The sequence below is a fragment of the Crocodylus siamensis genome, chromosome 6 (assembly GCF_052110815.1).
Source record: "Crocodylus siamensis isolate JL-2025a chromosome 6, ASM5211081v1, whole genome shotgun sequence".
Classification (NCBI taxonomy): domain Eukaryota; kingdom Metazoa; phylum Chordata; order Crocodylia; family Crocodylidae; genus Crocodylus; species Crocodylus siamensis.
The window spans coordinates 69,936,654-69,964,612 of record NC_143400.1 but is presented as its reverse complement, the minus strand read 5'-3'; the positions used below and the strand labels follow the sequence as shown (position 1 = coordinate 69,964,612).

General features: G+C 41.9%; 1 protein-coding gene across 1 annotated transcript; it reads right to left on the bottom strand.

Moving 5' to 3' along the window:
* Window positions 1–134: 134 nt before the first annotated feature.
* Window positions 135–22,143, bottom strand: HPS3 (HPS3 biogenesis of lysosomal organelles complex 2 subunit 1). The gene is made up of 17 exons (XM_090055904.1): window positions 21,812–22,143; window positions 20,294–20,788; window positions 18,919–19,105; window positions 17,637–17,725; window positions 16,827–17,019; window positions 16,515–16,596; window positions 15,173–15,327; window positions 14,256–14,364; window positions 13,933–14,114; window positions 13,439–13,616; window positions 12,216–12,446; window positions 8,771–8,956; window positions 7,040–7,228; window positions 6,184–6,291; window positions 3,602–3,808; window positions 2,701–2,791; window positions 135–1,368 (listed from the first exon to the last, which is right to left on the bottom strand). Exons 1-17 carry the CDS (start codon window positions 22,032–22,034, stop codon window positions 1,241–1,243), a joined length of 3,033 nt encoding a protein of 1,010 aa, XP_089912030.1. The 5' UTR covers window positions 22,035–22,143; the 3' UTR covers window positions 135–1,240.
* Between the last annotated feature and the right edge of the window lie 5,816 nt (window positions 22,144–27,959).

The window sequence follows — 27,959 nt, the reverse complement described above, 5'->3', positions numbered from 1 at the left end:
CACAGGCCAGAAAGAGGGGGTTGGCCTGAGGCTGCACATATTCCTTCACAACCGCTTATCTCTTCCCACCTCATGGCACCCACCAAATGATCTCCTGGCCCCAAACCACCTTCCTGAGAACCACTTTATTTAGGTATTCAAATAGTCATTTTTATTGTGGTTTACAGATTATAGTTAGTTCATAGCTAAAGTGTTCATAGTTTGAACACTACTGTGTATATAACCACAGAAAACTTTAAGAAAATAGTTTATAAATAAAAAAGTGAGTTATTTCAGTTGAATTTTAACTAGCTAATATAATTATATTTACTTCAGCCAGAACTCAGTTGAAGGAATAACAGGATATTTTCTATTTATGAAAACACAAAAGGTGATGTGCAGAGCAGCTGGGTTGGTGATAGAGATTGAAAGTAGTAGGAAACTAGTTCTTGTCTTCGTTTAAAAGATGTTTGTTGTCCATTATAGACCAAATGTAAAGGGCGAAAGGCAAAGTGGACAATATTAAACAAGCCAGAGGAGTGCATGTTTCTCATTCCACTTAAAATACTTCTCTTGAAATTTTTTATGCAGTTGCTGAATACAGTCCTCAACTCTCAATGCATTCAACACTACTCGTTTTTCCAAATCAAATTTAAATGACACTACACAAGAATATACATATTTCTAAACACAAGACCTTCCACAGAATTCTAGTCAGAAGAGCAAGTCAAGGAACTGCTTCCATACTTATACATGTTCATAAGTTTAACTGCTTTGTGATTAGGGTCTAATTAGGTAAAGCCATAACAGCTGTATTCTTTTTCATTTTTACATGAACACTACAGAGTTTTGCAGCTCTGATAGTGAGTATAACGTGTCTCTTACCACTTTGGCCATAAATAACTCATGCCCCTCAAAGTGTCCAAGCTGCATCTGATATTTGCCCAAATAATTGTTCATCCTTTCATGTGTTAACACAGCATTTAGTTCCTCTTGACAGACGGGTTTGCGGACAACAACGATGTTTTAGCATTGGAAATGTCTTTCTTTATCTACAAAACTAATGCTGTCTTGAGTTATGATTGTCACTGCATCATTATCAGTACATTGTAGCGTTATGTTATATTTCTACCGCTACTTTAGGTGTTTTGCAGCTAGGCTGAATCTAAAATATTTTCTGGATAGTTCCACTGTCCAGTTTTTTGCATATTTACTCTGTTGCTCTCCTGGTATTTAAGTGTAGCAAAGCGTCTGGTTGCCTTTAGGTTAGCAGTTTCCTTTGGCTGCACTGAAGAAGATGAGGCAGGAAAAAAGCTGCAGTCCCATCCTCTGGTAGAACATTAAGGAAATCCCTTAATTCCAGTTCCATGGCAACAACAGATAAAGTTTCTGTATTAAAAAAAAAAAAAAGAGAGAGAGAATACTGCATTTCAGATCAGCTCTAATTAAGAGAAGCAGTTTAGATTTGGTATTTAAAAATCACCAAAACACCCAAAGATTGTGACTGAACTCATATGAGATGCTTATAGCAAGTGATAGAACTGGGGAAACCCTTTAAGACATGGAGGTAATCATGGTAGCAACACCAAGGCATCTCTGCTGACCATAGTCATCACCTCAACTAGACCATGGGTGCTCAGCCAGGCACAGCCCATGCAGCCTACCAGGAAAAAGAAGTCCTACATCACCACTGTACTAGACCAATGCTTACCAAAGATTTTTCTAGAACCTTGTATGCCATACAAAGTGAGAAGGAAAAAGCTATGCTAGTTGTTTTTCAGTTAAGTGCTTGTAGTGCACTTGGGCCAATATGAGAGAGAAAATTATTTGACTGTATGTTCTTCTGTGTCAAACCCTTAAAATAAGATAGTGGTCAGACAGTAAAGCATCTAACAAAATCTTATGCACTACTTACTACAAGGACCATCACACTATTGCAATCCCGTCAGATCTCAGGTTGGAGTTTTTATAGTAATTGATAATAAATAAAATGTCATTTTCCCCCCCAAACATGAGCAACCTCTTACAAAAACAGTTGTTGATTTCCTGGAAACACTGAGTACTATGACCCTGGCAGCTGTGAAGGTTGGCGGGCGTGGGGGTGGGGAAGAATGGGAGGAACTGTAAGTCAAAGTTCTACCAGGGTTCCAGTCTCAACAGGAAAAAAGAAGTGGCTTCCTTTAGCCACAGAGCCAAAAAGCCCAGAACAATGCATGTCTGCTTCCTTCTGTCTCATCCCAAGGACAAGCAACACAGTGCAGTTTTGTTCAGTCAACAATTCAACTACAAAAGCACTCAAATGTAATTCTTAGCATGGTCTGAATCACTGGTCCCCAATATTTCTCAATTTAAGTTAGATAGTTTTCCTGATTTTTCAGGATTTAATTTCACTGGGCTTGGCACAAAATTAGTTACCATACAATCACTGACAACTGATAGTTTTGCGGCATTAATAATTTTCAATCCCCATGATGCAGAACTAAGAATAAGGATGCAAGCCATAATTTTAGTGGCACGCGAGTCACAGTAGTACTCCAAATAGCCAGCTAGCCTGTATATAACTACCTTAACATTACAAGTGGATAAAGGCCTTCCTCCTCAAACTGACAGGCAGTAAAGGGGTCAGGAGTTCAAGATAAGCAGCCATAAGCAGCCTTCAAATACCCTGGATGCAGCAGAAAGGCTTTATATAGACAATTCAATTGTAATCAGGCCTTTTACCTTTCAGGGCTGAAACGAGGATGGAATAGTCCTCTCCAGGACATCTGGTTCGTTTACAGAGCTCAGGAAGCAGTTTTGTCCACCACAGAGCCTAATTCATCCATACAACAAAGCAGTGAATTAGCAATTATTATAAATGGATCATGAACGCAAGCTTTTAAAAAATAAACCCTTTGAGTTAATATCAGAAGTGGTAAAAATAATGGTGTAATTGAAGATGATCTTAGTAACTGGTTTACACAGTGCACTGCAACGCAAAGTGCTATGATGCCTGCAACATATTTTTAGATCAACCTGACTTTTTTTTTTTAAACTCCAAGAACAAGATCAGAATTATGAGAGCACCCCCTAGTGCTTGTAAGAACAGACTTCACTCATTTGATGGGCTGTGTATGTGGGTCAGAAAAAAAAACCACTCCCAAATGCCCCAAAACCTCCAAGATGTATTTGAAGAAAGAGTCAATAAAATATTATGGTTATGGATTTTTCACATGCAAAATCTCTCAGAATAGTTCTGTACAGCATGCTTAAAACAGCGTTGTTATGAGATCTTTGTACCTTTGTTTAATACTTCAACGCCAGTAACTTTTAACATTGCATTTACTTGGGTCTTAAACAGAGTAAAGTAAAAATGAAATCCTGTTCTTTTCAGGCATAATAATTCCTCCTTCAGCATTCCCCTGCTTCACACAATACAGTTAGCCTAGAAATTAGTTCTCTCTCTTCCCAAGAGAAAATCTAATAAGACGCAACAATACCGACTCGCATTGCAGTCTTTCCAGCTGCTGGTAGAAGTCCTTCTAAAGATTTTCTGTTCAATGGAAGTTACTCTACTACTAACTCGGCAGCTGACTGGGTAGGCAAAAAAGAAAAAGAAAAAAAAACACCGGTAAGTGCTCACCCGTTTGTCATCTTTCAGCTCATGCTGGGCATAAGAAATGACTGCTTCAGGACACCTCTCTAGTAGTTTGTCAATGGATTTTTCACACTCTCCCATACGTGTAGTGCAAAGGACATGGATACTGAGGCCAGCACTACTGTCTTCCAATAATGGCTCCAAGAAAGGCAGAACTGAAGTTACATTAACTGATGGACCACATAAAAGAGACTGAAGACAAGAAACCATGGCATTAGGATTTAAACACACCAATGTGTGTGCATGCACGCACATGCAAAGAGAAAAAATTAAGTGTGCGAGACGTACCAAACTGGGCGGTAAAATACCCTATGTTGGTCTGACATCAAGTTACATGGGTAAATATGATATCTTTTATTCAGTTGGTCTAATAAAAGACATCACATTGCCCAAGTAACCTTGTCTGCCTAAAACAATACTGGGATATTTATGGGGTAGGATTTAAGCGTACGTGCAGCCATTACCTTAACTGGCCAACATGTATGGAATCTCACCTGGGAACACTCTTCTGGCCTATTCCTGTATCGGCCAAAACTAGCAACATGAAAGCCATGAAACTGCTAAAACTGTGCTGAGGAAGGTAGAGAGAAGATGTCATTATTGTGAAGCCAGGTTTTGTTCTGGTTTTTGTTTTGCAACAGAAGCTAGGACTCTTGAAATACTAAGGGGAAAAACAACCTTAGGGAGCCCTGGTCTGAAGCGGTTTTCCGTTTGCCTGCACTGAAAGTGAGAAGCTCTGGAAGCTTGGACTGCTAAAAAACTGACAAAGAGCCAGGCAGGCAAGTCAGTTTCCACCCGCCTGCCAGATCCATTTCCACCTGCCTGCTTTCCTTTGTCCATTCGTGAAATCCAACCATCTCTGCAGGATGCAGAGCCGACCCTAGGGGGTCACCCCTAAGGACGGCTCTGGCAGAAGGTACCAAATTTCAACGCATCAACATTTTCTAGGGGCAATATATGTTGTCTGACACCTTTCACCACCAGCTCTACTTGGTGCTTCTCAGGATTAAATCTTAATTATTCCCTACCTACACAACACCACCAAAAAGTCTGGGAATTCAAAAGTCTCAGCAACTGTTTTGAGCCTCCTCTCATATGAAAAAAGATGCTAAAACTCTAAGCTGTTAACCCCCAAAGATGATCCGAGGACCAAGGAATGTTCAGGGAGCCTGACCCATCCAAATCAAGAAGAAGTTAAAGTAAATGTTTGTACCAATTTTAATACTGAAGTAGAATATGAATGATAAGACAACACAGATAAAAGCACATCAAACCAAATAATCAAGTATTTATTAATAATAGAAGTTTTAATATTTTAAATAAATGTAAGGTTAAATCTTTAGAGATTTTAAAGACTTTCAGTTAGCCAGCCTGCTAGGGAAAAGGATGTTTTACTTGGAATTAAAAACTGAGTTTCAAAGCAGCCCTTATCCTAGTTCATCTACAAAGTTATCTTTTAGCAAGAACTGTAGTTCAGGTTGAAGAGCAAGGATTCTGAAATTAACTTGAATTTTTACACTTTAAAACTTGGTCAAACTTCAGAAGTTTGCTAAATAAGACTAGAAAATGTAAAACATGTTAATAGGTTATTTCATCCTTAATATTAATATGAATCCTGTCTAACATGATTATTGAGCATACCTTGCTTGTCGTTAAGCAGATAGATTTATTTTTAAATCGCATATAAGCTACATCTGTCCTAAACTACATTTATCTAGTATAAAATCACTAAATACCCAAGTGATCCTGGGTCAGCGTCTCTTAACCTGTCTCTCTCGTGAGTTCTGAACAATTTTTGCCTATGACAACATTTACTCAACTGCTCATTTCTTTTGTCTCCTCTTACCCAAACTCTAGTCAAGCAGGCTGCGTCTACATGTGTGGCATACTGTATAGTTGTTATTGCAGTTATTTAGTACTCGCATAAGCAAGTACTAGATGACTGAGCAGTAACCAGCATTACTGCATAATGCTGTTGCCACACAGTTTTTTTCTCCTGACGCCACTGCACAGTAGCTTGTAACTACTGTGCAGTAGTGTTGTGTCATGGTTAGTGCCCAGCAGTATTTCTGTGTGGTAGCAATGAACCATGGCTTTTTGCTATTGTGCCACTGTGTCTTGTGTAGACATGCCCACAGATGCTACAATATACCACCATTAAACAGCTTAGGATGTAGCAGTCTACAAAGGGCTCTTCCCAGTGCCATTCCTCTCTTCAATCCCCAAAGATTTTTTTTGTCCACTCTAGTTTGAAAATGATTGAAGTGACTTGAACTAAGCCAAATATTACAACCCAATTCACAATATAATGCCTGTTAACCAAAAGCTGAAATTAAAATTGGTTGAGTAAGTGTAGCATTGAAATTAAGTTGTACACACAAATACAGATAAAAATGGGGCATTAAAAAAAGAGGCACTTCTGCAGATACACAAATTAAGGTCCTAGCCCTTCAAACCCTTGTAAACACCTGGCTTTAGCAGACTACTCATACGCTTAAAAGGTGAAAATACAATACATTTTTCAGGAAAAGGGACATGCGCTATGTGCAGGTTTAAGGTCATCATACCTGTAATTTTGAAAGATCTTCTGGATAAACCTTAGCAGACCGAGGCCCCAGTGACATCATAAATATCACCCAAGGGAAGATTAACCCATAGTGATCACAGGAGTTTATCTGAACCAAGAAAGAAAAAAAAAAGAGGTAATGTATGAAGGCATTACATTTTTTGTCACATATGAATTCTAGAGAAAGAAGTCCCTGACATTTTAAATGGAATAGTTACTGTTTACCTTGATTAACTAGTCCAAAATAACGTAACTGAATAAAGCATGACATGAACCCTTGCACAGTTCAATTATACATTTCACATTTTTAAGTTCAAAAGTCAACATCTCTGTTATGCCACTGGTTTATTTAAAAAACGAGACAAATCATATCAAATACCATGAAAGCAAACAATACTGCCTAAAACGCATATTCAAAATTTTCTTACATAAATGTAAGGATGCCCTAGCATCCTCTGAAAGTTAGTTCCAAATTGAGAAGGAAACAAAATCCAGAGACTCTTGTGGAACAGAAGTACCAAAACACTCTAAAAGGTATCCTGGGTCAGGTTCATCCTTGAAATACTGAAATATCTAATGAGAGATCATGCAACTTAATTTCAGAACTCCAAGTCAAGATCTGGGCTTCTCTGGTTCTAAATTCATTCATGCTTCTGAACGAGAGACTCCCAACATGGCATTAAGGACTTAATCCAAAAGCTAGCAGTTATCACTTGGTAACTGACACGTGAGCTCATATATTTTCATTCTTGGTCTTAAGCACAAAATTTGTCCAGCATTAAAATTTGTCCAGCATTAAAGTACACAAGATTGCACTTTTCTCCTGTCTCAGCATTGTAACCACAATGTATATTTACCAGATCCTCTGTTGTTTTCAATGGCATGGTATCAGGATATTGCATCCTTGATAATCTCCAAACATACTGTGAAATAAGCTTCAGCAAGAGTTCTTGGAGAACTTCTCCTTGACAGCATGCTACAAGAAGGGCTTCCCAGAAGTCTACTAAGAGCTGAGGGACAGAATCATCATTCCTACCACACAGCATCTGTACACCAGAATAAGACAAAAAAATAGTTTCAACTGACATAAGTATAAATAGCAGAACTAGGAATTAACATAATTTCAATGGGTATGGAAAAATGTTTCTTGATGCATTTCTAATGCATATGATTCTCATTATTATGGTAACAGACAATACAGAAGAAGTGCAAGCAACAATTTTAAAATGCTAATTCTATGTTACAGGTTCAAGCAGCAAGAAAACCATTCTTAATGGGATTTCATTCTGTTCTGCCTAGTGCTAACATTGCAAAGAGTTTAAAGGAAGCTCCAGAAGACTGACATTAAAATACATCTACACCTAGGCAAGCCCCCTTTGAATAGTTTTAGATATGGCCAGTGCCAATTTTCAGCACTGACTATAGTCCAGCAAGGGGTTAGGAGACCTGAATCAATATGGGGGAAGGGAGGGGTCTCCTCACTATTGAACATATTCTAGATTTTTATACAGTGCCCAAAGGACCTATTTAACCAACTTCCATTTCATGTCAATAGGAGTAGGATGCCTAATTCCCTTAGGTCAGGGGTGTTGAACATCCAGCTCCGGGGGCTGGATGAAGGTCACTGGGCATGTCTAAGGCCTGGATCAGGACCATCCATCAGAGCCAGCATGCAGGACCAGTCCAGCAGGGCATACATGCTAAACCCCAGTGCTGCATCCATGCTGGGTCCAGACCTGTATGCAAGATGCATCAGCCCCACTCTGGGGCTTGCACTGCATGCAGCACAAGGACTAGAACTGCAGCACATGCAGCACAGACTCCAGGGCCTGGGCTGTACGAGATGTCCCATCAGACTGACCCTGCAGGGTGCCTCCAGGGCTAGTCTGGACTGGGCTCCACACTATCAATACTTGTACCTGAGCCAACATGCAGTGCCAGTTCCATGCATTGGGAGCAAAGCGAGTGTTGGAGTGGAGCCAACATACGTTGCATGCAGGGCTGGACTGGGTGCACAAGCTACATGCAACACAAGGGGCAGCATGGAGGATACGCTGCATGTGACATCCTGCTGGACCTGCCCTGCATGCTGGCTCCAGTGCAACCCAATCTAGACTGGCCCCAGTGCTCAGGGACAGTTTAGTGCAAGCACCACATGCAGCCCATACCCTAGACTGACACCCTGTGCTGTTCAGCCCACATCCCAGATGCTCTGCACATCAGCTTGATCTAAGACCCCAGGCTCCACTGGTTCTGTGTTTGATATCCCTGCCTCTGGTAATCTTTGAAAATCCCCACCTGGGAGCACAAGGTGTCCTCAGCAGAATAAAGGGACTCAAACAAATCTACTAAGTTTGTTATGTTTAATCTGGATTTAAGTGCAGGGCCATCTACAACAAATCTAGTTGCTTACCTTATTTAATAATCTTCCCAACTTAGATAGAAACCACTTCATTAAACTTCCTGCTGATACAGGAGAAATTTTCACATGTGCATGATTGAACAAGAATGACTTGGATCGTTTTGACCATCTCCCTCTATTAATATCAGGCAAGACTGCAAAAAATAAAAACTAAATTCAGACCAACCTTGAAATAAGTGTTTGCTTCTTCCAGTTCAATTTTACTGTTCTCATATAAAGCCAACACTGAAGCCACCAACAATCCATGTTGTGTCTCTTTCAAGTGAAGAGCAAGTTCAGTTGGAATAACCTGTCCTCTTCTTTGCTGCCTTAGAAGTCTTGGTTCCACAATAAAGCCGTAAGCCATCTTGGTCTACAGACACAACCATTTACAAGTTAGACAATTAATTAGTACAACTTTCAAACTGAAGGACACTATTTATACACCTTAAAGGCAGGATGGATGAAGGGAGGGAAATATACCATAGCTTGTCCACAGCTGCAATTTCAAGCTATGCACTGGATTAGTGGTTGCAGATATTCTATGCCACTTGTCTGAGCTGAAACTAATGGGTCTCAGACATCTTGGTTCCACCCACTGTACTACCCTACATGAGACTGGCATCTAAGAAATGAAGGAGTCACAGTCCCATCATGTTGTTTAATATGGCATAGTGGATTTGAACAGGTCTCCCACTCTTGGTTGAATTTCACCCTTAATATTATTATGTTTTATTTATTTATTTATTCATTGTTCTGCCCCACAAATCTGCATATAAAAAGAAAACCAAACTTGACCATGAAGCCAAAAATCAAACAGATCAGGTACTTTTGAAAATTCCAATTCATTGGGGGATGGGGATGTTAAAGTCAGGACAAGACCAGAAAAAACAAGCCACGAACCACATGCTGGAATTGACCAGGTAAGTACTAAGGAGTCCACTAAGAATCAGGATAGGGTAGTACTAAGGGCACCTATTTGGTGGGCTTAAGTGTCTCTATACTAATGCTAGAAGTATGGGTAACAAGCAGGAGGAACTTGCACTCCTGCTTGCAGACAAAGATTTTGAGTTGGTTGGACTAACAGAAACCTGGTGGGACCCTTCCCACAACTGGGCAGTGGGCATTGACTCACTACAGGCTATACAGGCAGAATAGATTGGGGTAAAAAAGTGGGGTGGGGGGCATTGTTCTATATGTCAGGGAACATTATATACATCTTCTGTAATAAAGATGGGGATCAGAAGAAGGACAGATCAAAGTCCTATGGGTCAGATTACAAGGGGGTAGGGGTGAAAGGGTAGTGGGGGGTAGGGGTGAAAGGGGTCCACTACAAAGGTACCCGGGTCCATTACAGAGGAGGAGTTAGACCTAGAATTCTTGGAAACAGCTTTCAAAGGCAGTACGCTCAAAGGACCTAGTGGTCATGGGTGACCTAAATTACCCATACATCTGCTGGGAGGAGCAGTCGGCCAGGTCTGCCCATTCACATAGGTTCCTAACCTGCATATAGGACCTGCACCTAACACCAGAGGTATGCAGTACCACTAGGGGAAATGCCTTACTTAACTATGATGCTGGCCACAGGGAAGAACTTGGTGGGTGGATTCTACAGGAACAAGGTCACCTAGGGGATAATGCAACCACCAGTTGATAGGATTGACTAGCTGGCAAAAAGTGGGAAAGACAACTAGTTATGGCAGAAGTCCTAGACTTCCAGAAGGCCAACTTCAACAAGCTCAGGAGACTTAGTTAGGGTGGGACTGGGGGATAATCACATCTCTGAGCTGGGAGTCCAAGAAGGGTGGGAGTTCTTCAAGGGACTGATCCTGCAGGCACAGAGAGGCACCATCCCAGTTCACACAAATGGAGGCAGAAGAGCCAAAAAACCTTCTTGGCTGAAGCTGGGAAATCCAGGAGAGCCTTCAGAGAAAAGAGAGAGGCTTATAGCCTGTGGAAGCAGGGGGCAGCCATCAAGGAGGAGTACATCTGCTTGGCTTGACACTTGCAGGGAATCAGTGAGGAAGGCCAAAGCAGATACTGAACTCAAGTTGGCAACAAAGTTTAAGGAGCAAGAAAAAATCCTTCTTTAAGTACATAGGGAGCACAGAAGGCCAAGCGCAGGGTAACATAGGGCCTCTACAGAATGGTCTAGGGCAGCTCATAACAGACAGGGTAGATAAGGTGGAGCTTTTATATGACTTCTCTGCATCTGTGTTCCTGGACATGGATACAAACACACTTCCCAGTAAGACTTTAATCTGGCTTGAGAGAAATACCAATCCATGTACGTTCGTGCTGACTTAGTGAAGGGGCACTTGCAGGGGTTAGACGTATTTAAGTCGGCCGGCCCCGACGATCTTCACCCAAGGGTACTAAAGGAATTGACTGATGCCATAGTGAAACCACTGGCACAACTGTTTGAGCACTCATGGCACTCAGGACAGGTCCCAGAAGACAGGAGAAGGGCCAATGTGGTCCCTATTTTCAAGAGGGGAGGAAGGAGGACCCAGTTAATTATAGGCCAGCTAGCCTCACCTCTATTCTTGCCAAGACCTTAGAAAAGATCATAAAGGATCACATTTGTGGAGGGGTCAGTGGTAATACAATGTTAAGGGGAAACCAGCATGGATTTATAGCAGGCAGATCCTGCCTGACTAACCTGGTCTCTTTTTATGACAAGGCCACAAAGTGCTTAGATGCAGGGTGGAGGTAGATGTTATCTACTTGGACTTTAAGAAGGCTTTCGACACAGTGTCGCACCCAATTCCTACAAGCAAACTGAGTACTGTGATGTGGATTTTTTCACAGTAAGGTGGGTGAAAAAAATGCCTTGTGGGATGCACACCAGACAGTGGTGGTGGATTGGGTGGTTTCTCCCTGGAGAGATATGGGCAGCGATGTTCCCCAGGGCTCTGTCCTTGGACCAGTGCTACTCAATATCTTCATCAGTGATTTGGATGAGGGGATTGAAAGCACTCTGTCCAAACACGCAGACAACACCAAACTATGGGGCTCAGTCAACACACTGGAGGGCAGGGAGTGAATCCAGGAGGATTTGGATAGACTGGGGAAGTGGGCGAATCAGAGCAAGATGCAATTTAACAAGGATAAGTGCAAGGTACTGCACCTGGGGAGAAAGAATCTCCAAGACAACTATAGACTGGGAAGTAGCATTTTGAGTACCATGGCAATGGAAAGGGATCTCAGAGTCTTGGTAAATGCAAAAATGAACATGAGTTGCCAATGTGACAAGGTAATAAGTATATGGAATGGGCTTCCAAGGGAGGTGGTGCTTTCCCCTACCTTGGAGATGTTCAAGAAGAGATTAGACAAGCACCTAGCTAGGGTTACTTAACCCTAGCACTCTTTCCTGCCTAGAGCAGGGGGTTGGACTCGATGATCTACAAGGTCCCTTCTGACCCTAGAAATCTCAATACAAGGAGATGCTACCTCCACATGACTCTACAAGGGCTCATACTACGAACACTGAAAGGTTTTGGTAAGTATGGGAACAGTGCAGTAGAGGTGGGTTGTTAAGTACAACCATGTGCCAAGTCTACTGGCTTCAGTTTAACAAAGGGCATGGCTTCAAATGAGAACCAACTGGTGCCAAGTGCTATATTTTGTACCTCTGTATAGCGATCCATCTCACGTTTATATGTCTCCAGGTCTCCCATTTTCAGAGCCATGGCAGCTTTTGTTAGTGTCACCACCAATGCTGGCACAATTCTTTCCACTTTCTGCAGATAGTCCATGGCCGTTGATGGACATACATTCTTCATGCAAGGACTACAAAGGACATGAGGTAACTGATTTGGTTCAGCAAGATGGAATATTTGAAGCACTTTTGCAGCGGATTCCTATTAAAATAGGAGTCATTTAAAGTAGCCTTAACCTTTCAGATATACATCAGGAGAAAGAAATAAAAGAAGAAAGTTGAGTGTAGTTAAGTCTCTTTCATACACCAGAGTGGAGCAGACTAAACCAAAAATCTCCCTGAGGTACGTGACCGTCACCCAGAGTGCAATCTTAACACCCTTTAATGTTAAGTGGCATGTGGATCCATGGTTTTGATTTTTTCACTATTGTAGGTAGCAAAAAAGGTTCTGATATAGATTTTAAGCATCACAGTGGCAAAAGCCATGGGGAGGGCATCCAGACGAGTGTGGATATGAAGTATACAGTGCTGCAAATCTGTCTGAGGCACTGCACACCACATATGCAGGCATTCCCTGTGATGTTACTTTGCTGTGTGGGAGAGGGGGAGGGGGACTGACACTGGGAGAGGCCAGTATAAAAAAAAATGGTGCCTTAAAAAAGTGGGATGTGTTATGTGGCGGCAGCATGCACTGCCAGAAATAGAATCTGGCTGGCTGGAGCCATGCTCCAGCTGCCGGCAAGGCTCTGTGCTGCCGAATTGCTGTGGCTCCAGCTCCTGGAGGCCCTCAGAACCCCAGGTAAGGTTGCTGGGGCCAGCCCCAGCCTCCCCATACCCCACCTAGGGCAATGTGCTGCACACCAGAGCATGCATGCACAGGCATTTCTCAGGGACAAGCAGCAGTGGCACATGTTGTACTGCTAACATGTGCCACTGCTGTTTGTCCCTGGAGAACGCATCCTGGATGTTCTTTGAGAAGAATTTCACTACTAATCTCTATATTTGTATAGACCTTGTTGCTATGTAGACAACAAAACCAGAAAGACTCTCTGTGCATCTCAAAGAAAAAGAGAATAATAAATGAATGAGAAAATGGACAGCTTTATAGGATTTAATCAATGTTTCTTTTAGAAATGTTACAATCTCCCCAAAAACAGCACTAAGCAGACATTAAAAAACAATTCACACCCCTACCTTACTTAATTCTTCATTTAATTCTTCATAAAGAGAATGATTTAAGTAAAAAATAAATCCTCTCTGATATTTTTGTGCTCTGTCCTCTTCCGAGTCCATTCTCTTCAAAACTTCAGTCATGGATAAATCAGACATTTTGTAGTAAGGCAGGGACAGATGGTAATCCTTTGTGTCAAACCTAAAAGTGATGCAATAAATAAAATTAGGCACCATTGTAACATTCTCTGTAAACAAAAATTTCACCCCAATATGTATGGTCTGGCTCACAACATTTCAACATCTGTATATATCCAGTCAAGACAAGACAAACCTAGTGAGTGGAAGCTTAAGTGATTGAAATTAAAATTGCTGGTTTCCCCACCAGAATGTATTTACTTAAAACCTGCATTGCAAAGAAAATAAAAGGATCCAGATTTCTTCAGAAGTGACCCTAGGAGGACACCTTTGAAAAAAAAACAAACCAGTGGATGTGGAAGTGATGTACTAATACAAACCTGCTATAACAGTCTCCTAGGAGAGCACAACTTTCTTTGAATGATGCCAGGAGCTCCTCCTCCTCTTCTAATTCCATCAGACCTGGATCCATTAGAGCTGCTCGGACTAATAAATGAGCCTCGCTTAAAAGATGGATACAACTCTCAGTTCTTGAGTTTTCATACGTCCTACTGTAGTCTACCTGGAACAAATACAGGAAATACTTAGGTCTTACTTATTTGTGACTAATGCATGCAAGATATCCACAGCTAAGATAGGTTACAAACCTCTAATCTATTATACTGTATTTTATCTCAAAGAATCAGAAACAGGTGAGCAATACCATTTCTTTGTAAAGTTGAATAGTTGAAATAGTGTTCACTATATATAAATTCCAGCCAGATTCTGACTCGGAAGATGCCGTGAGTGTAACACTACCAGTTTTTCTCGAACTGAAAAGAGACAGAAGTAAAAAGAAGAGATGCTGTCTGAACAAATGGTTATGTATATGAACACAAGTTATCATCAATTTCACAACTGATCAAAAAAAAAAAAAAATCACATATATACAAATATACCTTTTAGGCCTTGTTTACCTTGAAATTTAATTCATATTAGAGTAGGACATGAATTGAAAGCACAATAGCCATTCCTGAATAACTCCATGTACAGGCAAAGCTATCGATGAAAAAAAAAGTGTCATGGATAAGGACCTCTGGGCTAAGCCTCAGCTAGATGAAAATCTATACCATTGACTTAACAGGAGCTAAACAATTTAAACCAATGAATCATCTGTCCCAATATCTTTACTTGCACTGTACACAACAATCACTGCACTTCTGCCATTTCAGTAGCTTTTCATTACAAGGTTTATATAAAATAGTATGTCTAATACTCAAAATGCTTGATTCTTAAGGTATTGGCCAAAGGTATATTATAATAAAAGGTCACCACCTAGTTCTGTACATTAAATATGCATCACCTTTGCTTAAATAACCTGAAGTTTGTAGTTTAGACATTTTGTATTTGTTATAGCTGCCAAAATAATTTTTGGTGAATTATAGTTTTTGTCGTTTTTAAAAAAAAATCCATTTGCAGAGAGACCATTTCATTTGATGTGCTGAGACTCATTATCAATTCAAAAATGTTATTATCATTCTCCACTTTGAACAGAATTCCATATCCAAGAGATGCACAGATGCTTCACGCAATCTCCTTCAATCTGAACCCAAAACTTCAATGCTAAACTACAGCACTTACAGGAGTCTTCTTGAAGGCCTCCTTCTTTCGGTAATATCTTCAGTATCTGCCTTAGTTAGAATAATTATATGGTTTTTGAAGTGACAAATGGCTTTCAGCCCTATAAAAAGCTGCATTCTTAATGCACACACATCCAAAGACACAGGTGGGCAAGCCTGCAAAAGGAAAGAAAAAAAAAGAAAACATATTAAAGTTAAGAATCAGAGGTCCAAGATAAAAAGGAGAGGCACATGGGAGGGGGAAAAAAACCTAACCTCATATGTGGGTTAAGAGTGAATTATCTTTAAAAGTTTCTCTTAAATAGTACATCTAATAAAATTATATTGGCAGGAGATTATTCTTGCTGAAATAAGCTATGAAAGTTAGAATTAAAAGTTGTCTGTATAGCTATGGTTGTCAAGAGCTTTCAATATGGGGAAATTATAATCTCAGTTTTGGAAGCAACTAAGCATGGGGCCATCCAGGCCAGATGGGGTTCTGCTCTGTGCCCCAGGGTGCAACAGGACAGAGCCTGCCAGCACCGGAGCAAGGATGAGAGGTAGAGGGCAGGCAGCAGTTGCGGCTTTGAAGCTGCCTCTGCCACCCTCCCCCATTGCCTTGCATTTGATTCCAAGATGAAGGGTCCCCTACTCCATATTAAAATAGGTAAAAAACCTTGCCTGAATCTAGCAAATACAGTGCATGCAAGTCTTCCAAACCTTTGAACTTCCTTATTTCACTTGCCTAGAGAACTGCCAAAGAAGGAATTCCCCAACTACATAGTTCAAGCATACTTCAGCCTGTCTGTCCTAATAAATATTTACATACTTGTTCAGTCTTGCGTAATTCAGTAGGTTATCACTTATCAACAGTATATGGAGAGGACAGACTTCAAACTTAGGTCTTTTTACCCTACAGCATCTGAGGATACTTTAAAAAATAACCGAATGAAGAGAGGGGAGATACATTTGCTACATCTGCTGAGGTCATCAGCTCCCATGAGGAGAATTTTGAACCTTGCAGACTATGACAAGAATGAAGGGAATTAAGTTGCAAACACTCTTCCATAAAGCCTTTGCAAATAGTTTGTTAATAGCTTAGGCTCTAAAAAAGCAGTCATAGATCCTGCATAAGCTAGTTTACACATCCACTGGAACAGCACTATATGTACTGTATCCATTGGAACAATAGTATTATACCATTGCCAAATCTTTAATGGTTTTTTTGTGTTATTCTGTTGCTTCAGCCTATAGAAACTAATGAAACTTAAGGACTAGACACTAAACAATTTGAGGAAAAGGCCTTCTTAGTACCCATATTCACTTTAAGGTTTACATCAGCCATAAGACTACTAGGAGCACACCTTCACAGTTGTATCAATGTATGGGTCCTCATCACGAGCTGCTGCTGCACTGCACCGGACTGTGAAACACTGCAGGCTATTACTGAAGGAAAGAAAAAAGTCAATACAATTCAAAAGAAAATTGGCAATAACTAATTTTTTGCTGTTTAGAGAGGACTGTATAGTGCAATAAAATAAAAAATAAAAAAGGTAAGAACTGTAATAGGGAGGGGGTGTGCAACAGGGGATACGAATACAAAGATGATTTCAGTGACAAGATGAAATGCAGGTATGAATTCATGAATACAAAGAACACAACTCCAAACATAGTACCTTGTAATAACATGGAGGAATTGAGGGGTTAGAACTGCCTGCTCTGATTTCTCTGAATATTGGTAAGTAGAGAGCAATTCCACTAAATTCCCAATTGTGTAGAGATACCCAACATGAGGCAAAGAGAAAAAACAGAAGAGACTCAGCAATTCTTTCTTGGCTGCAGTTTTTCTGTTGTCCGTTGTGAAACTTCCTAGATATAAAAAGAAGGAAATATTGCTAATAGTCAATTTACTATATACTTACAAAGCATTTTGCAAAGATTTTGATTGTATATGCCACTCTTATGTGTCCACTGTTTATTCCAACAGAACACAAAGGCAATTAAGTGTCTTGTGTTAACATTAATAAAAATTTAACATCTGTGACCAGCATTTTTACGGACAAAAGAATTGTCACAGTGGCAAACAGTAGATACTGAAAGGGAGAGTAAGCTGGGTAAGACCAGGTGTTTTTCAACCATTCCTCTCTCAACTGCAGCCTGTAAGGTTTTGGTTTTACGCTACTGGAAGTTAGTCCGCTACACAGACAGGATGTGGTATTAATATTCTATTAATTAAATTCTGCACAAACTTCATGGAAAAAAAATTAGAGTTTGTGACTGGTTTTAATAAAGCTCAACATAAGAAAAGGAGGAACTTATTTTTCCCTTAAAGTTTTGAAGTGCCAAAACAGAAACTGCATACAAAGAAAGGGTACATAAAGCAGGATTTCCCCCGGAACTTCTGTAGCAAAAAAACCTTGGCACCCATGGAAGCCAGCTAAGCTGGTTACTATATATGTATACTGTATATATACACTTCTATTTACCTGTCTGGTACATAGGCAGCATCTGAAGAGAATGCAACTTGGTTTCTTCAACAGAAAAGACAAAAGATGACAAATCTGGAGTAAACCGTCTAAAGTGAGGAGGAAAAAAAAAAGAAGTCCTCATGTACTATCAATTATAAACCACTTCAAGATACCAAACCAGGACAAACAGCTATAATCACAGAGGGTGATGCATTAAGGCTCTATTGACTATTATATTGCTTGTCTAACTACTAGCACATTTCATGTAGGAAGAGTATAGCATACTCAGATTCCAATACTTGTATGTACCTCAAGCTCCTATGATCAAGGACCTCCATCCGTCTGTTTGCACTGGATACTAGAGGTCAGTATATGTAGGTAAGACTACAATGAATCTGAATCCCAAATCTAACTTTGTACTATTATACTCAGTTGAACTACAACCAGCGTTTTTCTCCATCCTTTCCCTTCACTTACATATCACCCTGTTTCCTGGCTTATTTTGAAATTTCTTGCTAGGAATTCTGTAAGTTCCTAACTACATCCTTTCATGGCTTTGCTAGCAAACTAACCTAAATACTTTTCACTTTTACTTAATGAATTTTTAATCCACAGGGGTTCTGAACATTTCCCAAAGTTGATCACTGTCCCTCCTTTCAGCTCTAGAAAAACATTTTCGGAGGTACCACATATCTAAAAGTCCAGCAGAAGATGATAATGCTGCAGATATTCAAACTCCTCTGATAGGTCAGATCCTAGGTCTCAGGAAGTCAAAGGAAAGTAACTCCTGATACTCTGCCCAGTGAACTGTCCATTAGACTATGTAGCCTCAACCAATAAAGATCATCACTTGAACAAGTGCACCAGAACAAGGCCACAACCCCATGGTAGCAGTGCTCAGGTACAATTTTTTAGAGGAGAGTCAGAAAGAAGAGAGCCTACACCAAGGATTCCATACCCTCCTACATACTGCAAGAGAAAGTGCTGTGGCAGTACACGGTCCCCATCCACCCTCCACCCAGCTAGCCAATTAATCCACACCAGAAATACAAAGTAATTCCATGCTGGAGTGGAGCAACAAGCCACGTTCTCCTACAGAGACTGACTGCAGGCTAGGCAGTTCAAAAGCTCTGAGACCAAAGGATGGATTTAACCACCTCAAATCAAAACTCTTCTACTTTGACTGTGATCCAATAATCAGAAATTTGTTCTAAAAATTAGAAGTGAGCAATAGTTTATTTCCAGGTTCCCAAAAAACAAAGCAGTAATCTAATACAGGAACACAAAAAATTTTTATTACCGGTATAGGATGTAACACACTTGGAAGTGTTCTGCATCTTCAGTATTTAACCTTGTTGATTCCAGTGTGACAGATATCCCACACAGTTCACTTTCTTCCCCAAGCAGCTCCATAGGCTTCTGACAGATGACAAAGTCATCTGATTCAAACTGGGAAGAGAATGCCGAAGGGGCTTCATCTTTTATACCTTAACAATTAAAATACTGTATCAGTTTTCCAAATGACTGCAGTGCAATTCTCGACAGGATAGAGAAGGCGGAAGACTCAGTTAAACACTTCAAGTGAAGCTACATATTTAGTATCACCCACCTCAAAACTGCAGAAGTTTGTTTTAAATGAAAACCTGAAGTTTGCTGCGTCTTGATAAATTTTCTTGCGAAACTACCTAAGAGTCAAGGGATAGGACACAAAAAAGGTGTCTAGCCCAATACAAGAACTGCAAAATGGCTTTTGAAGGAACAGATTCTTCAAATAAAACTAAGGGCATCACATTCCTCAGAAAAGCAATGCCCCAAAACATGCCAAAAGAAATCTACCCCTACCAATGTATTGTTTAAGTAAAAAGAACCACTAGAGCAGTGGTTCCCAAATGGTGGGTCGCAACCCCACAACATCAGTGTGGGGTGGAAGTGAGGGACCATGCTGAGGAAAAAGTTTGGGAAGCACTACACTAGGAGCATGGAAGCCATCAGAGGAAGTTCAGGCTCAGCCTTGCAAACAGTGAGAAACAGATTTAAAAGAGAAGCCATCAATTTAGTTTTTTTACTGCATTGTATTTTTTTTTTAATTCTAGTTTGAGGAATCATTCGTTATGTTTATTTTTATGGCTTTTAAAATATATATATATTTTCAAAACAAATGAAAAATATTTCCTCTACTCCTGTAGCACTTATTGGGTATTTTCCAAAATGGAAAAACTAATTATGATATGGTTGCCTGCAACAGCTGGAGACTGGACTCCATCACCAGTCTTCTATAGCATGTTTCTCTAACTATGCAAAGAAACACTGAAATCAGCTACCCAAAATAATGTCAAGTATGGAAAACAAAAGACTGAAAAACTATTTTCTCAGTTCTCTTCAAGTTTCGAGTCTAATCCTGTAAGTGCTTATCTTTGTATACATATGCAATTTCATTGAAGTACAAAGTATTGATTTACGTGTTTGCAGATTCAGTAGTCATTTTAGATGTTATTTATAACTCTAGCAAGTACAAATGTTTCAATCAGAAATCATATTTAAAAAGAACCATCACTTCAAAGATGTTCATAAACATTTTTGAAGGGGAGAGGGGAAATCAACCTGTTAGAGCACATTTTGAAATTAATCAGATTATCTCCAGACTCTAGGGAAAGGAAAATTAAATTCCAGTTTACCTTCATCCACAAGCTTTTCTGGTGCATTGATCTTGTGTGCACAAAGTTCAGTATCATCTGCACCTTTTTGAACTGATTTCAGCTTCAGGATTAAAACATCCAATTCTGTTGTTATGGCTACATACCCAGCACAAAGTGCAATTTCTGCCGGGATGACATTGTCTATGTGCAAAATTAAGGAGCGTTCGAAGTCCAATACACTGAAATCAGGATTTATCACTAGGTATTTCAAACAGAACATGACCAGTTTATTTTTGCAGCCCACAAGAAGATCGCCATTTACAGGACAACAAGAGATGCAGAGCGGAGGGTCTGAAAGAGGCATTTCCACAATGGACATCTGCTCTTTAGAAAGTGCACTATAGGACTCTTCCACTTCGTGACCCACCATCCGGACACATACGCGAGAGTTCCCAGTTGACATGCATCTCCAGTTCACATAAGCTCGCAGGGAGGTAGCCTTGTTTTTCTCCTCAATTGTTACCAGATAGTCTCCTGAAAAAAGGAGAGCAACAGTACCATAGTAATACTACAGCTTAGCCTGGAAATAATTTGTACTCTTGTGCAAAGGCACAACATAGTTTAATGAAACAGAATTGTGAATTTGAGACATTTGTTTAAATTAGGTAGAAATATTTCAGTGAGACCTCTCAGGGACAGCATACACTTAGAGGTCTGTAGAGGCCTACAGTACCTCAGTGAGGATGAGGATGCAGATGTGCAGGCAAGGAACACTATACGGTTACTTACAACTCCACTCAATCTAGACTTCAATAGGTGTACAAGAAATAAAGGCTCAAATGTTTTATTCCCTCATCCTGATATTACTTTCTCCTACTGCCTACAGATAATGCTCTGGAAACCTTTTCTGAAACTCAAGTTAGCGCAATATAGCTACCAAACCCACCAAATTTGCTCCAAGAATAGAGCAGACAAATACCTCTGGCCTTTTCCAGACAGATCAGCATAACGCTGCAATTCACTCTACTTCTAAACTGTTTCCCACAACAACAGGGAAGAATCACCTGGAGCGGAGAACAGTGTTCCTTTTACTAAAAAATAAAGGAATTGTAGCAAGTCCAAGGAGGGTCCATGCAGCAAGTGTCCTCCTCGGATTGGCTTTAATTGATTACTAGGTTTACACTGCAGACAAGGATTTACAAAAGGATGAGCAGAAAGGCACTGCTAGTCACTCGCTCGTTTGGGCAAGAAAATCAAACGACGGGAAGTTTGCCAGGGAGACTTAGCTCGCCCCACGCGGAAGCGCTGCTCGTCGGGGACCCGTCGTGACACCGCTCCTGCGGCACCAGGGGCCTCGGCTGCTCGGAAACCCGAGCTGGAGGGTCCCCGCCAGGCAGGAGGCCCGGCTACCCGGCGCCGAGGGCCGGGTGCAACTGCTCGTAGCCCAGAGCTCCGCTCCCCAGCCCCGGCACGGCCGAGCGCGGCCGGCGATGCTCCGCGGGGCTCAGCGCTGCCGCCCCCGGCTCCACACGCGGCCCGGCGCCACCCCGCACGCACCCGCCTCGCTGTAGGCCATGCGCAGCACGCGGCCCAGGGTGTTGAAGGAGCCGAGCGGGTCGCAGCGCTCCCGGGCGCCCACAGCGAACGCCTCCACCTTGCAGCCGGCCGCGGCGCAGGCCACCAGCAGGGCGCCGCCGCCGCAGCAGCACAGCGCGGGCTCCTGGCGGCACGGCACGACGCGCTGCGACCCGAACGGGTGCAGGTTGTAGAGCTGCACCATGGCGCCCGCCAGGCCCCCCGCTGCCGCCGCCGCCGCCGCCCAGCCCCGGAGCGCCCCCAGCCCAGCCGACAGCAGGGCGAGCGGCCGCTTCCGCGCCCGGCCCCGCCCCGGGCCGCCCAGCAAGGGCGGAGCCTCCGCGCCTGCAGCCGCTTCCCGCAGGGGCAGCATGTGCGAGAGCTGCCGCTGGCGGCCGGGAGGCTTATGTGCGAGCCGGCCGGTGGGCCGGCGACCCCAGGCCCTGAGCACGAGGGCTCGGGGAGGTAGGACGGGGACGGCTCCGGCCCTCAAGAGACAAGTTGCCGAGGAACACAGGTGCCGGGAGGCAGGTGCTGTGGTTCGGAAAAGGGAGCGAGAGGTGCTGTTGTTATTTGTTCTCTTCACTAAGCGCGGAAAACGCTTGGGAATAAAAGAGGAGGAGGAGGACTACGAGGCTGCGGTGTCTGGTTGCTTGCATCTCGGAAACAGTCCCCGAAAGTCCAAGGCTCCTTCAAGAGCCACCGCCGGGCCCATGTGAGACCCCCTAGGTAGAAGCAAGAGACTCCCAGGGCCCCGCGTGCTGCCGCGCCTGCCCCTGCTCGCTCCGTTCCGCCTCTAGAAAACTCGGAGTTTGATACCCTGACTATGTACCAGCTGGTCTGACAAAAGGTATCATTTTGGAACCAAGAGTTCTAGTTTTTTGTATGAATCCTTGTCTGAGACCAACACGGCCAGCAAGTACACCCCTGAATGTGTACCAGTGCTTCTAGAAATTAAGAGCTTGTCTTTGGATGTCTTTGTAACTTTTAGGGTCTACTGCATAGCCTTTCTGAATCTAGCTGGTACGCTTTTCCCCTGCAGTTTTTTTAAAGACTTTTTAAAATTTTCCACAAGAAAATTCATAAAAACAAACAAATGACTTGTTTTCTTCAAGTGCTGGAACTGTTCCATGGGCATTAACCAAGAGTGACTGTAATCTTCAGCTGAGAGTCATATGATTTCAGATTTTGTATGAGATGAGTTGTCTCGGTATCATGACATTTCAAGTCTCTCATCTGTTAATGAAAAGTCATCTTAATGTCCTTTGGAACTGAAGTCCCTTCTCTAAAGAAATGTCAGTGTTATAAAAAGATCTTGAGTTTTAATTCATCTTAAGTAATTTCCAGACACAGCCGTAACTTTAACTATCTTAATTGATAATTCATTTTCTCCTCTGTAAAATGGGCATAATAATGCAGTATTGGCAAACAAGATGTATATTTTTATATCTATTCAGAACCCACATTGTACAAATACTATTATTTCCTGAGGAAAAAATCAGTACTTTAGAAGAATGAATTTAAGAGTAATAAGACATTTACAACAGTAGTATAGAAATGCCATGTATAAAATTGTTTATAGAACTGCTGAAAAAAATTCTTTTAAAGTTGTGTATTTCCAAAAGCTTAAAAAGCAATTAGCTTAAATTTGGTAACATTTTTGTGTTTTAATGTAAGGGAACTCAAGTAAGTGGGGACATCTGCTGGTCAAAAAGCAGTACTTCCTTTGCACATTTTTTTTGAAAACGGGACTTTTATTTGAACAATTCAGTGATACTAATCACTAATTTAATGGTTACATTCCTAAATGTCATTACATCTGCAGTAACTGCAGATACAATGAAGTACCGTACTTATTTATATGTAATACTATTAGTTGCAATTCAAGCAACAAATGTACATTTCTAAGTCTTCTCTGGATTTTCATTACAGAAAAAGGGTTTTCAACATCCATACAATTGATCAGTGGTGCTCAACCTCCAGCCCTCAGAGCTATGTCATCTATGTCATCTGTCCTGTAGGGCCCTCTGTGGGTCTGGAAATTTGATGGCAAGGGAGCAGTGGCAGCATTAATTGCCATGGCTATTAATGCAGCCACTCTTCTTTCTCTGCCAAACTTCCTCAGCCCAGGGGAGCATTGCAGGCCAGATGAGACAGTCTGACATGCTGGATCATACCTGCAGATTGATCCCATGCACCAACCCCATGCTGGATTCTCCATGGAATATGACCATAATTTCAATCATATAGAAAAAAGCACTTTGTAGATTTGGGGAGAACCAAAGTATGGATATTTTACATATTAAATATTTAAAAAATTACCAAATGTTTTTGCACTAGGAATGTGAAGGCTGATATTTTATTTTGCCTTTGTCTCTGCTTGCGCAAGTGTGCAGTGAGGGGACTGACTTTTTTCATCTCTTTACACATCTATGCAGGTCTAGTTACAATCCAGTCCACAATGCTCCATACATGACCAAACTGAAAATCTTATTTACATATATAATAGAGCAATGTCCCTTTCAGGGATACATGCAAAGGACATTCCCTATCAAATATCTATTTATGTAATTATATGTGCTTACTTACACAAATACAGGCAAGCGTTTTAATTTGGAAAAAAATCACTGAAGATGGCTGTAGGTACAAGTCTAAATTCACACCTGAACAAAAATGTATTTTTAAAAGCCCACCCCCAGAAACAAGTATGTTGATGACCTCTGGACTTGAAGGTTTGCTCTGTATCAACATATTTCTAGTGTCAGGCACTAAATCAGGCAATGATTTACAAACAGGATTTAAAATGGAAGATTGACAAAATATACTATATCTGAAGGACCTAAGCCACCAATCTGTCTGCTTGAGGGACTCAGGGTCTCTCCCATTTACTTGAAAACCCTTGAGAACCCTGTGTCTCAAGGCATTCTGCCTTGCCAATTCTTTAATTTGCCCAGTAATAGCTCAGTTACACGTCTTGGTCCCAGCACTACCCCCAGGGTTGTGCAGAGGCCCTGTGTCAGAAGAAACTTTCTGAAACACCCTTGTGTGACCCAGGTAAACCCTCCACTTTTTACCAGCTGTTCTCATTTCCTTCCCCCTCTAGTCTCCCACCCTTTGACTACAGCTACAATGATACTGCCTACTGTCTGTCACCTACTGACCACCTCAATTTACATTTTCACTGACTGGCTTTCTTGCCATACGTACTGGCCTCTGGCTGCTTTACCACTCCATCCAGGAAGACAGACCATCTGCAGATACTTCCTCAACTTGACAAAGGGTGTTTGTGCCCAAACACTTACAAAGCAGAATTTTTCCAACTATTTGAGTTGGTTTAATAAAAGATACCAGATTTACCCAAAGAACCTTGTCTGCCTATGTCCTTAGACCAACAGCTACAACCTACACCTCTGGAAGACTGAACCTTTTGTACTTTGTGTGGTGCTACGTGGACTTACTTCCCTCTGCAGTCAGCAAAATTGGGGACCTGGAAAAGCTACATTTTCAACTTTTCTTCCATTTCCTCTGACAACTGGGTTGCAAAGTGTGATGGGCTAGCTGGCAGTGACTTAGCCCAGGGGTTTTGAAAGGGCAAAAGATGATCAGAGGACTTGGGATTCCCTTTACACACCAGTCAGGCCCCAAAGACTTGCCCTCCGTGTCCCCTAATTGGCCCTTTTGGTCACCTGGAAGAGGATAAAAGGGGCAGCAGGGCTGACTCAGGAGAGACTAGCGAGGGTCCACAAGGAAGGAGCTTCAAAGAGCTGGGCCAGTGGGGTGGAAGCAGTTGCCTGAGACAGAGCTGAAAGGAGTGGGACCTGCAGGCAGCAGTTGGACCCTCAGCAGCGTGGTGTGTGGCCAGCAGGAGAGGATCCCCACTGGGCTCCAGGATCCCCGGGAGGCTGCAGCCAGCAGGAGAGGCTCCCCAGCTCCAGCAAGGATCTGTGCAATGACCTGAGAGGTTCCCAGCTCTGCTTCCAGCTCCTCCAATCAGAGGCCAGGCAGCTCAATGTGAGGCCAGGGCTCCTGGAAGGTCAAGGCCCCTAGCAGCTTGGTGTAGTATCAGCACTGGTGGTTGTGGGAGAGTTTCTGCCTGCTATGTAGGACATCTGAGTTCAAGTCCCAGCTGGGGTAAGTGAAGTAACAGGGAGAAATTCTTGTTGCAGTGGAAAAGGGTCATTGTGTTTTCCCTCTTTCCCCCCTCCAGGTACCTAGGCCCTATATTCCTTGTTATTTGACATTTTGTATTTTGTGCCTTTTATTTCATCAGCCAGTATTTTCTGCTGTTTGTGTTTTATATTTTGTTAACCCTGTCTTTTGTCAATGATTGTAAATGTCTAAGCTTTGTTGAATTCTGCCCTGTTGGGCCATTGTACTGTCTGCTATACCCCTTGGTTTATGCCTGTTATGTTCCCAGTACTGTTCTCCCATTAAAAGGTATGTAGTTAAGGCCCCATTGGTGGTCTGGCTCTGCTGTATAGCGGGAGGAGTCCCTACATCTCCCACAGCGCTTGTGCACCTGCTTTGATCCCTTCAGTTGGAGAGGGGGTACCACTTGTAGTACTGCCTGGGTTACAAAAGCATCCCCAATCAGGGTCTGCAATTGCTGCTAGCTTTCACTCTTTTTTTTCTTTTGCACATCCATCCAAGGACTAACCAGTCAGAACCACTCTTCTGTATACTCATGATACCTTCTCCTTCTGTAGAGAATTGGGCCAAAAGGAATCTCATGAGGTTCAAGGACAAAGGCAAAGTTCTACACTTAGGACAGAAGAATCCCATGCACTGCTACAGCCTTGGGACTGACTGGCTAAGCAGCAGCTCTGTAGACACAGACCTGGGGGATACAGTGGACAGTATGAATGAGTCAAAAGCCTGCTCTTGTTGTGAAGAAGGCTAACAGCATACTGGACTGTATTAGTAGAAACATTACCAGCACAGAGGGAAGTAATTACTTCCTTCTATTCTGCACTGGTGAGGCCACATTTGGAGTAGTATCCAGTTCTGGGCCCCCTATAGGAAGGATGTGGACAGGTTAAGTGCAGCAGAGGACAACAAAAAAGGTGAGGGTGCTGGTGCACATGACTTCTGTGGAGAGGCTGAGGGAACTGGGCCTATTTAGTTTGCAGAAGGGGAGATTGAGGAGGGATTTGATAGCAACCTTTAATTATCTAAAGGGGGTTCCAAAGAGGATGAAGCTAAACTGTTCTCAGCGGTGATAGATGATGGAACAAGGAGTAATGGTTTCAGGTTGCAGCAAGGGATGCTTAGGTTGGCTATTATGAAAAACTCGAATTAAAAGGGTGGTGAAGCACTGGAACGGCTTACCGAGAGAGGTGGTGGAATCTCTGAACTGGCTAGATAAAGCCTTTTAAGGCCTGGCTAGATAAAGCCTTGGTTATGATGATCTTGTTGAGGATGGTCCTGCTTTGAATAGATGACATCCTGAGTTCCTTTCCAAACCCTAATTTTCTATGGTTTATTGCTCACTATACTTGGTGCTCATTAAGGTGAGCAAGATGGATCAGATAAAAGGCCACACTGAACCTTTGTCTATACGAGCCAGAAGAAAAATGTATGTGTCCCAGTATGAACATAGCTGCTCCTTATCTACACTTATTCAACAGGCAATCTTGTCCTGTTAAAAGTCAGCATGCTACTTTTAACTATAAAATATAACTAAGTACTGCAGCCATCAATCTCTCTGCTGGATCCAGGTTTGGCTTAACTGCACCTGTTGAAACTTAGGTCCAAATTTTATTTCAGCAAGTGGTTAAGGCAAGAGAGGGTACATACATCTTTTAATGTATTTTTAGTTATTCATATTCCTTTAGATAATTGCCAGAATGTCCACGCAACACTGGTTTTCCATTATCAGCAAACTTAAAGGAGCAGTGTCTATGAACCAAACTATTTGTACTAACTTTTTCTTTATTTCCGTGATCACTTTAGCAGGCTTTGTAGTTCCTCTTCTGCAGAAATCAAAAGGGCTGCTGCAGACCACTTGCTGCAAAGCTACCTCCCACATCCTTTTCTCATTGATTTCCTGGTACTTCTGACATCTGCTTTTGTTACTTAAAATGAGTAAATCTGAGCATCTTCCATTTTATGCAAGTTTAATAAATCACTA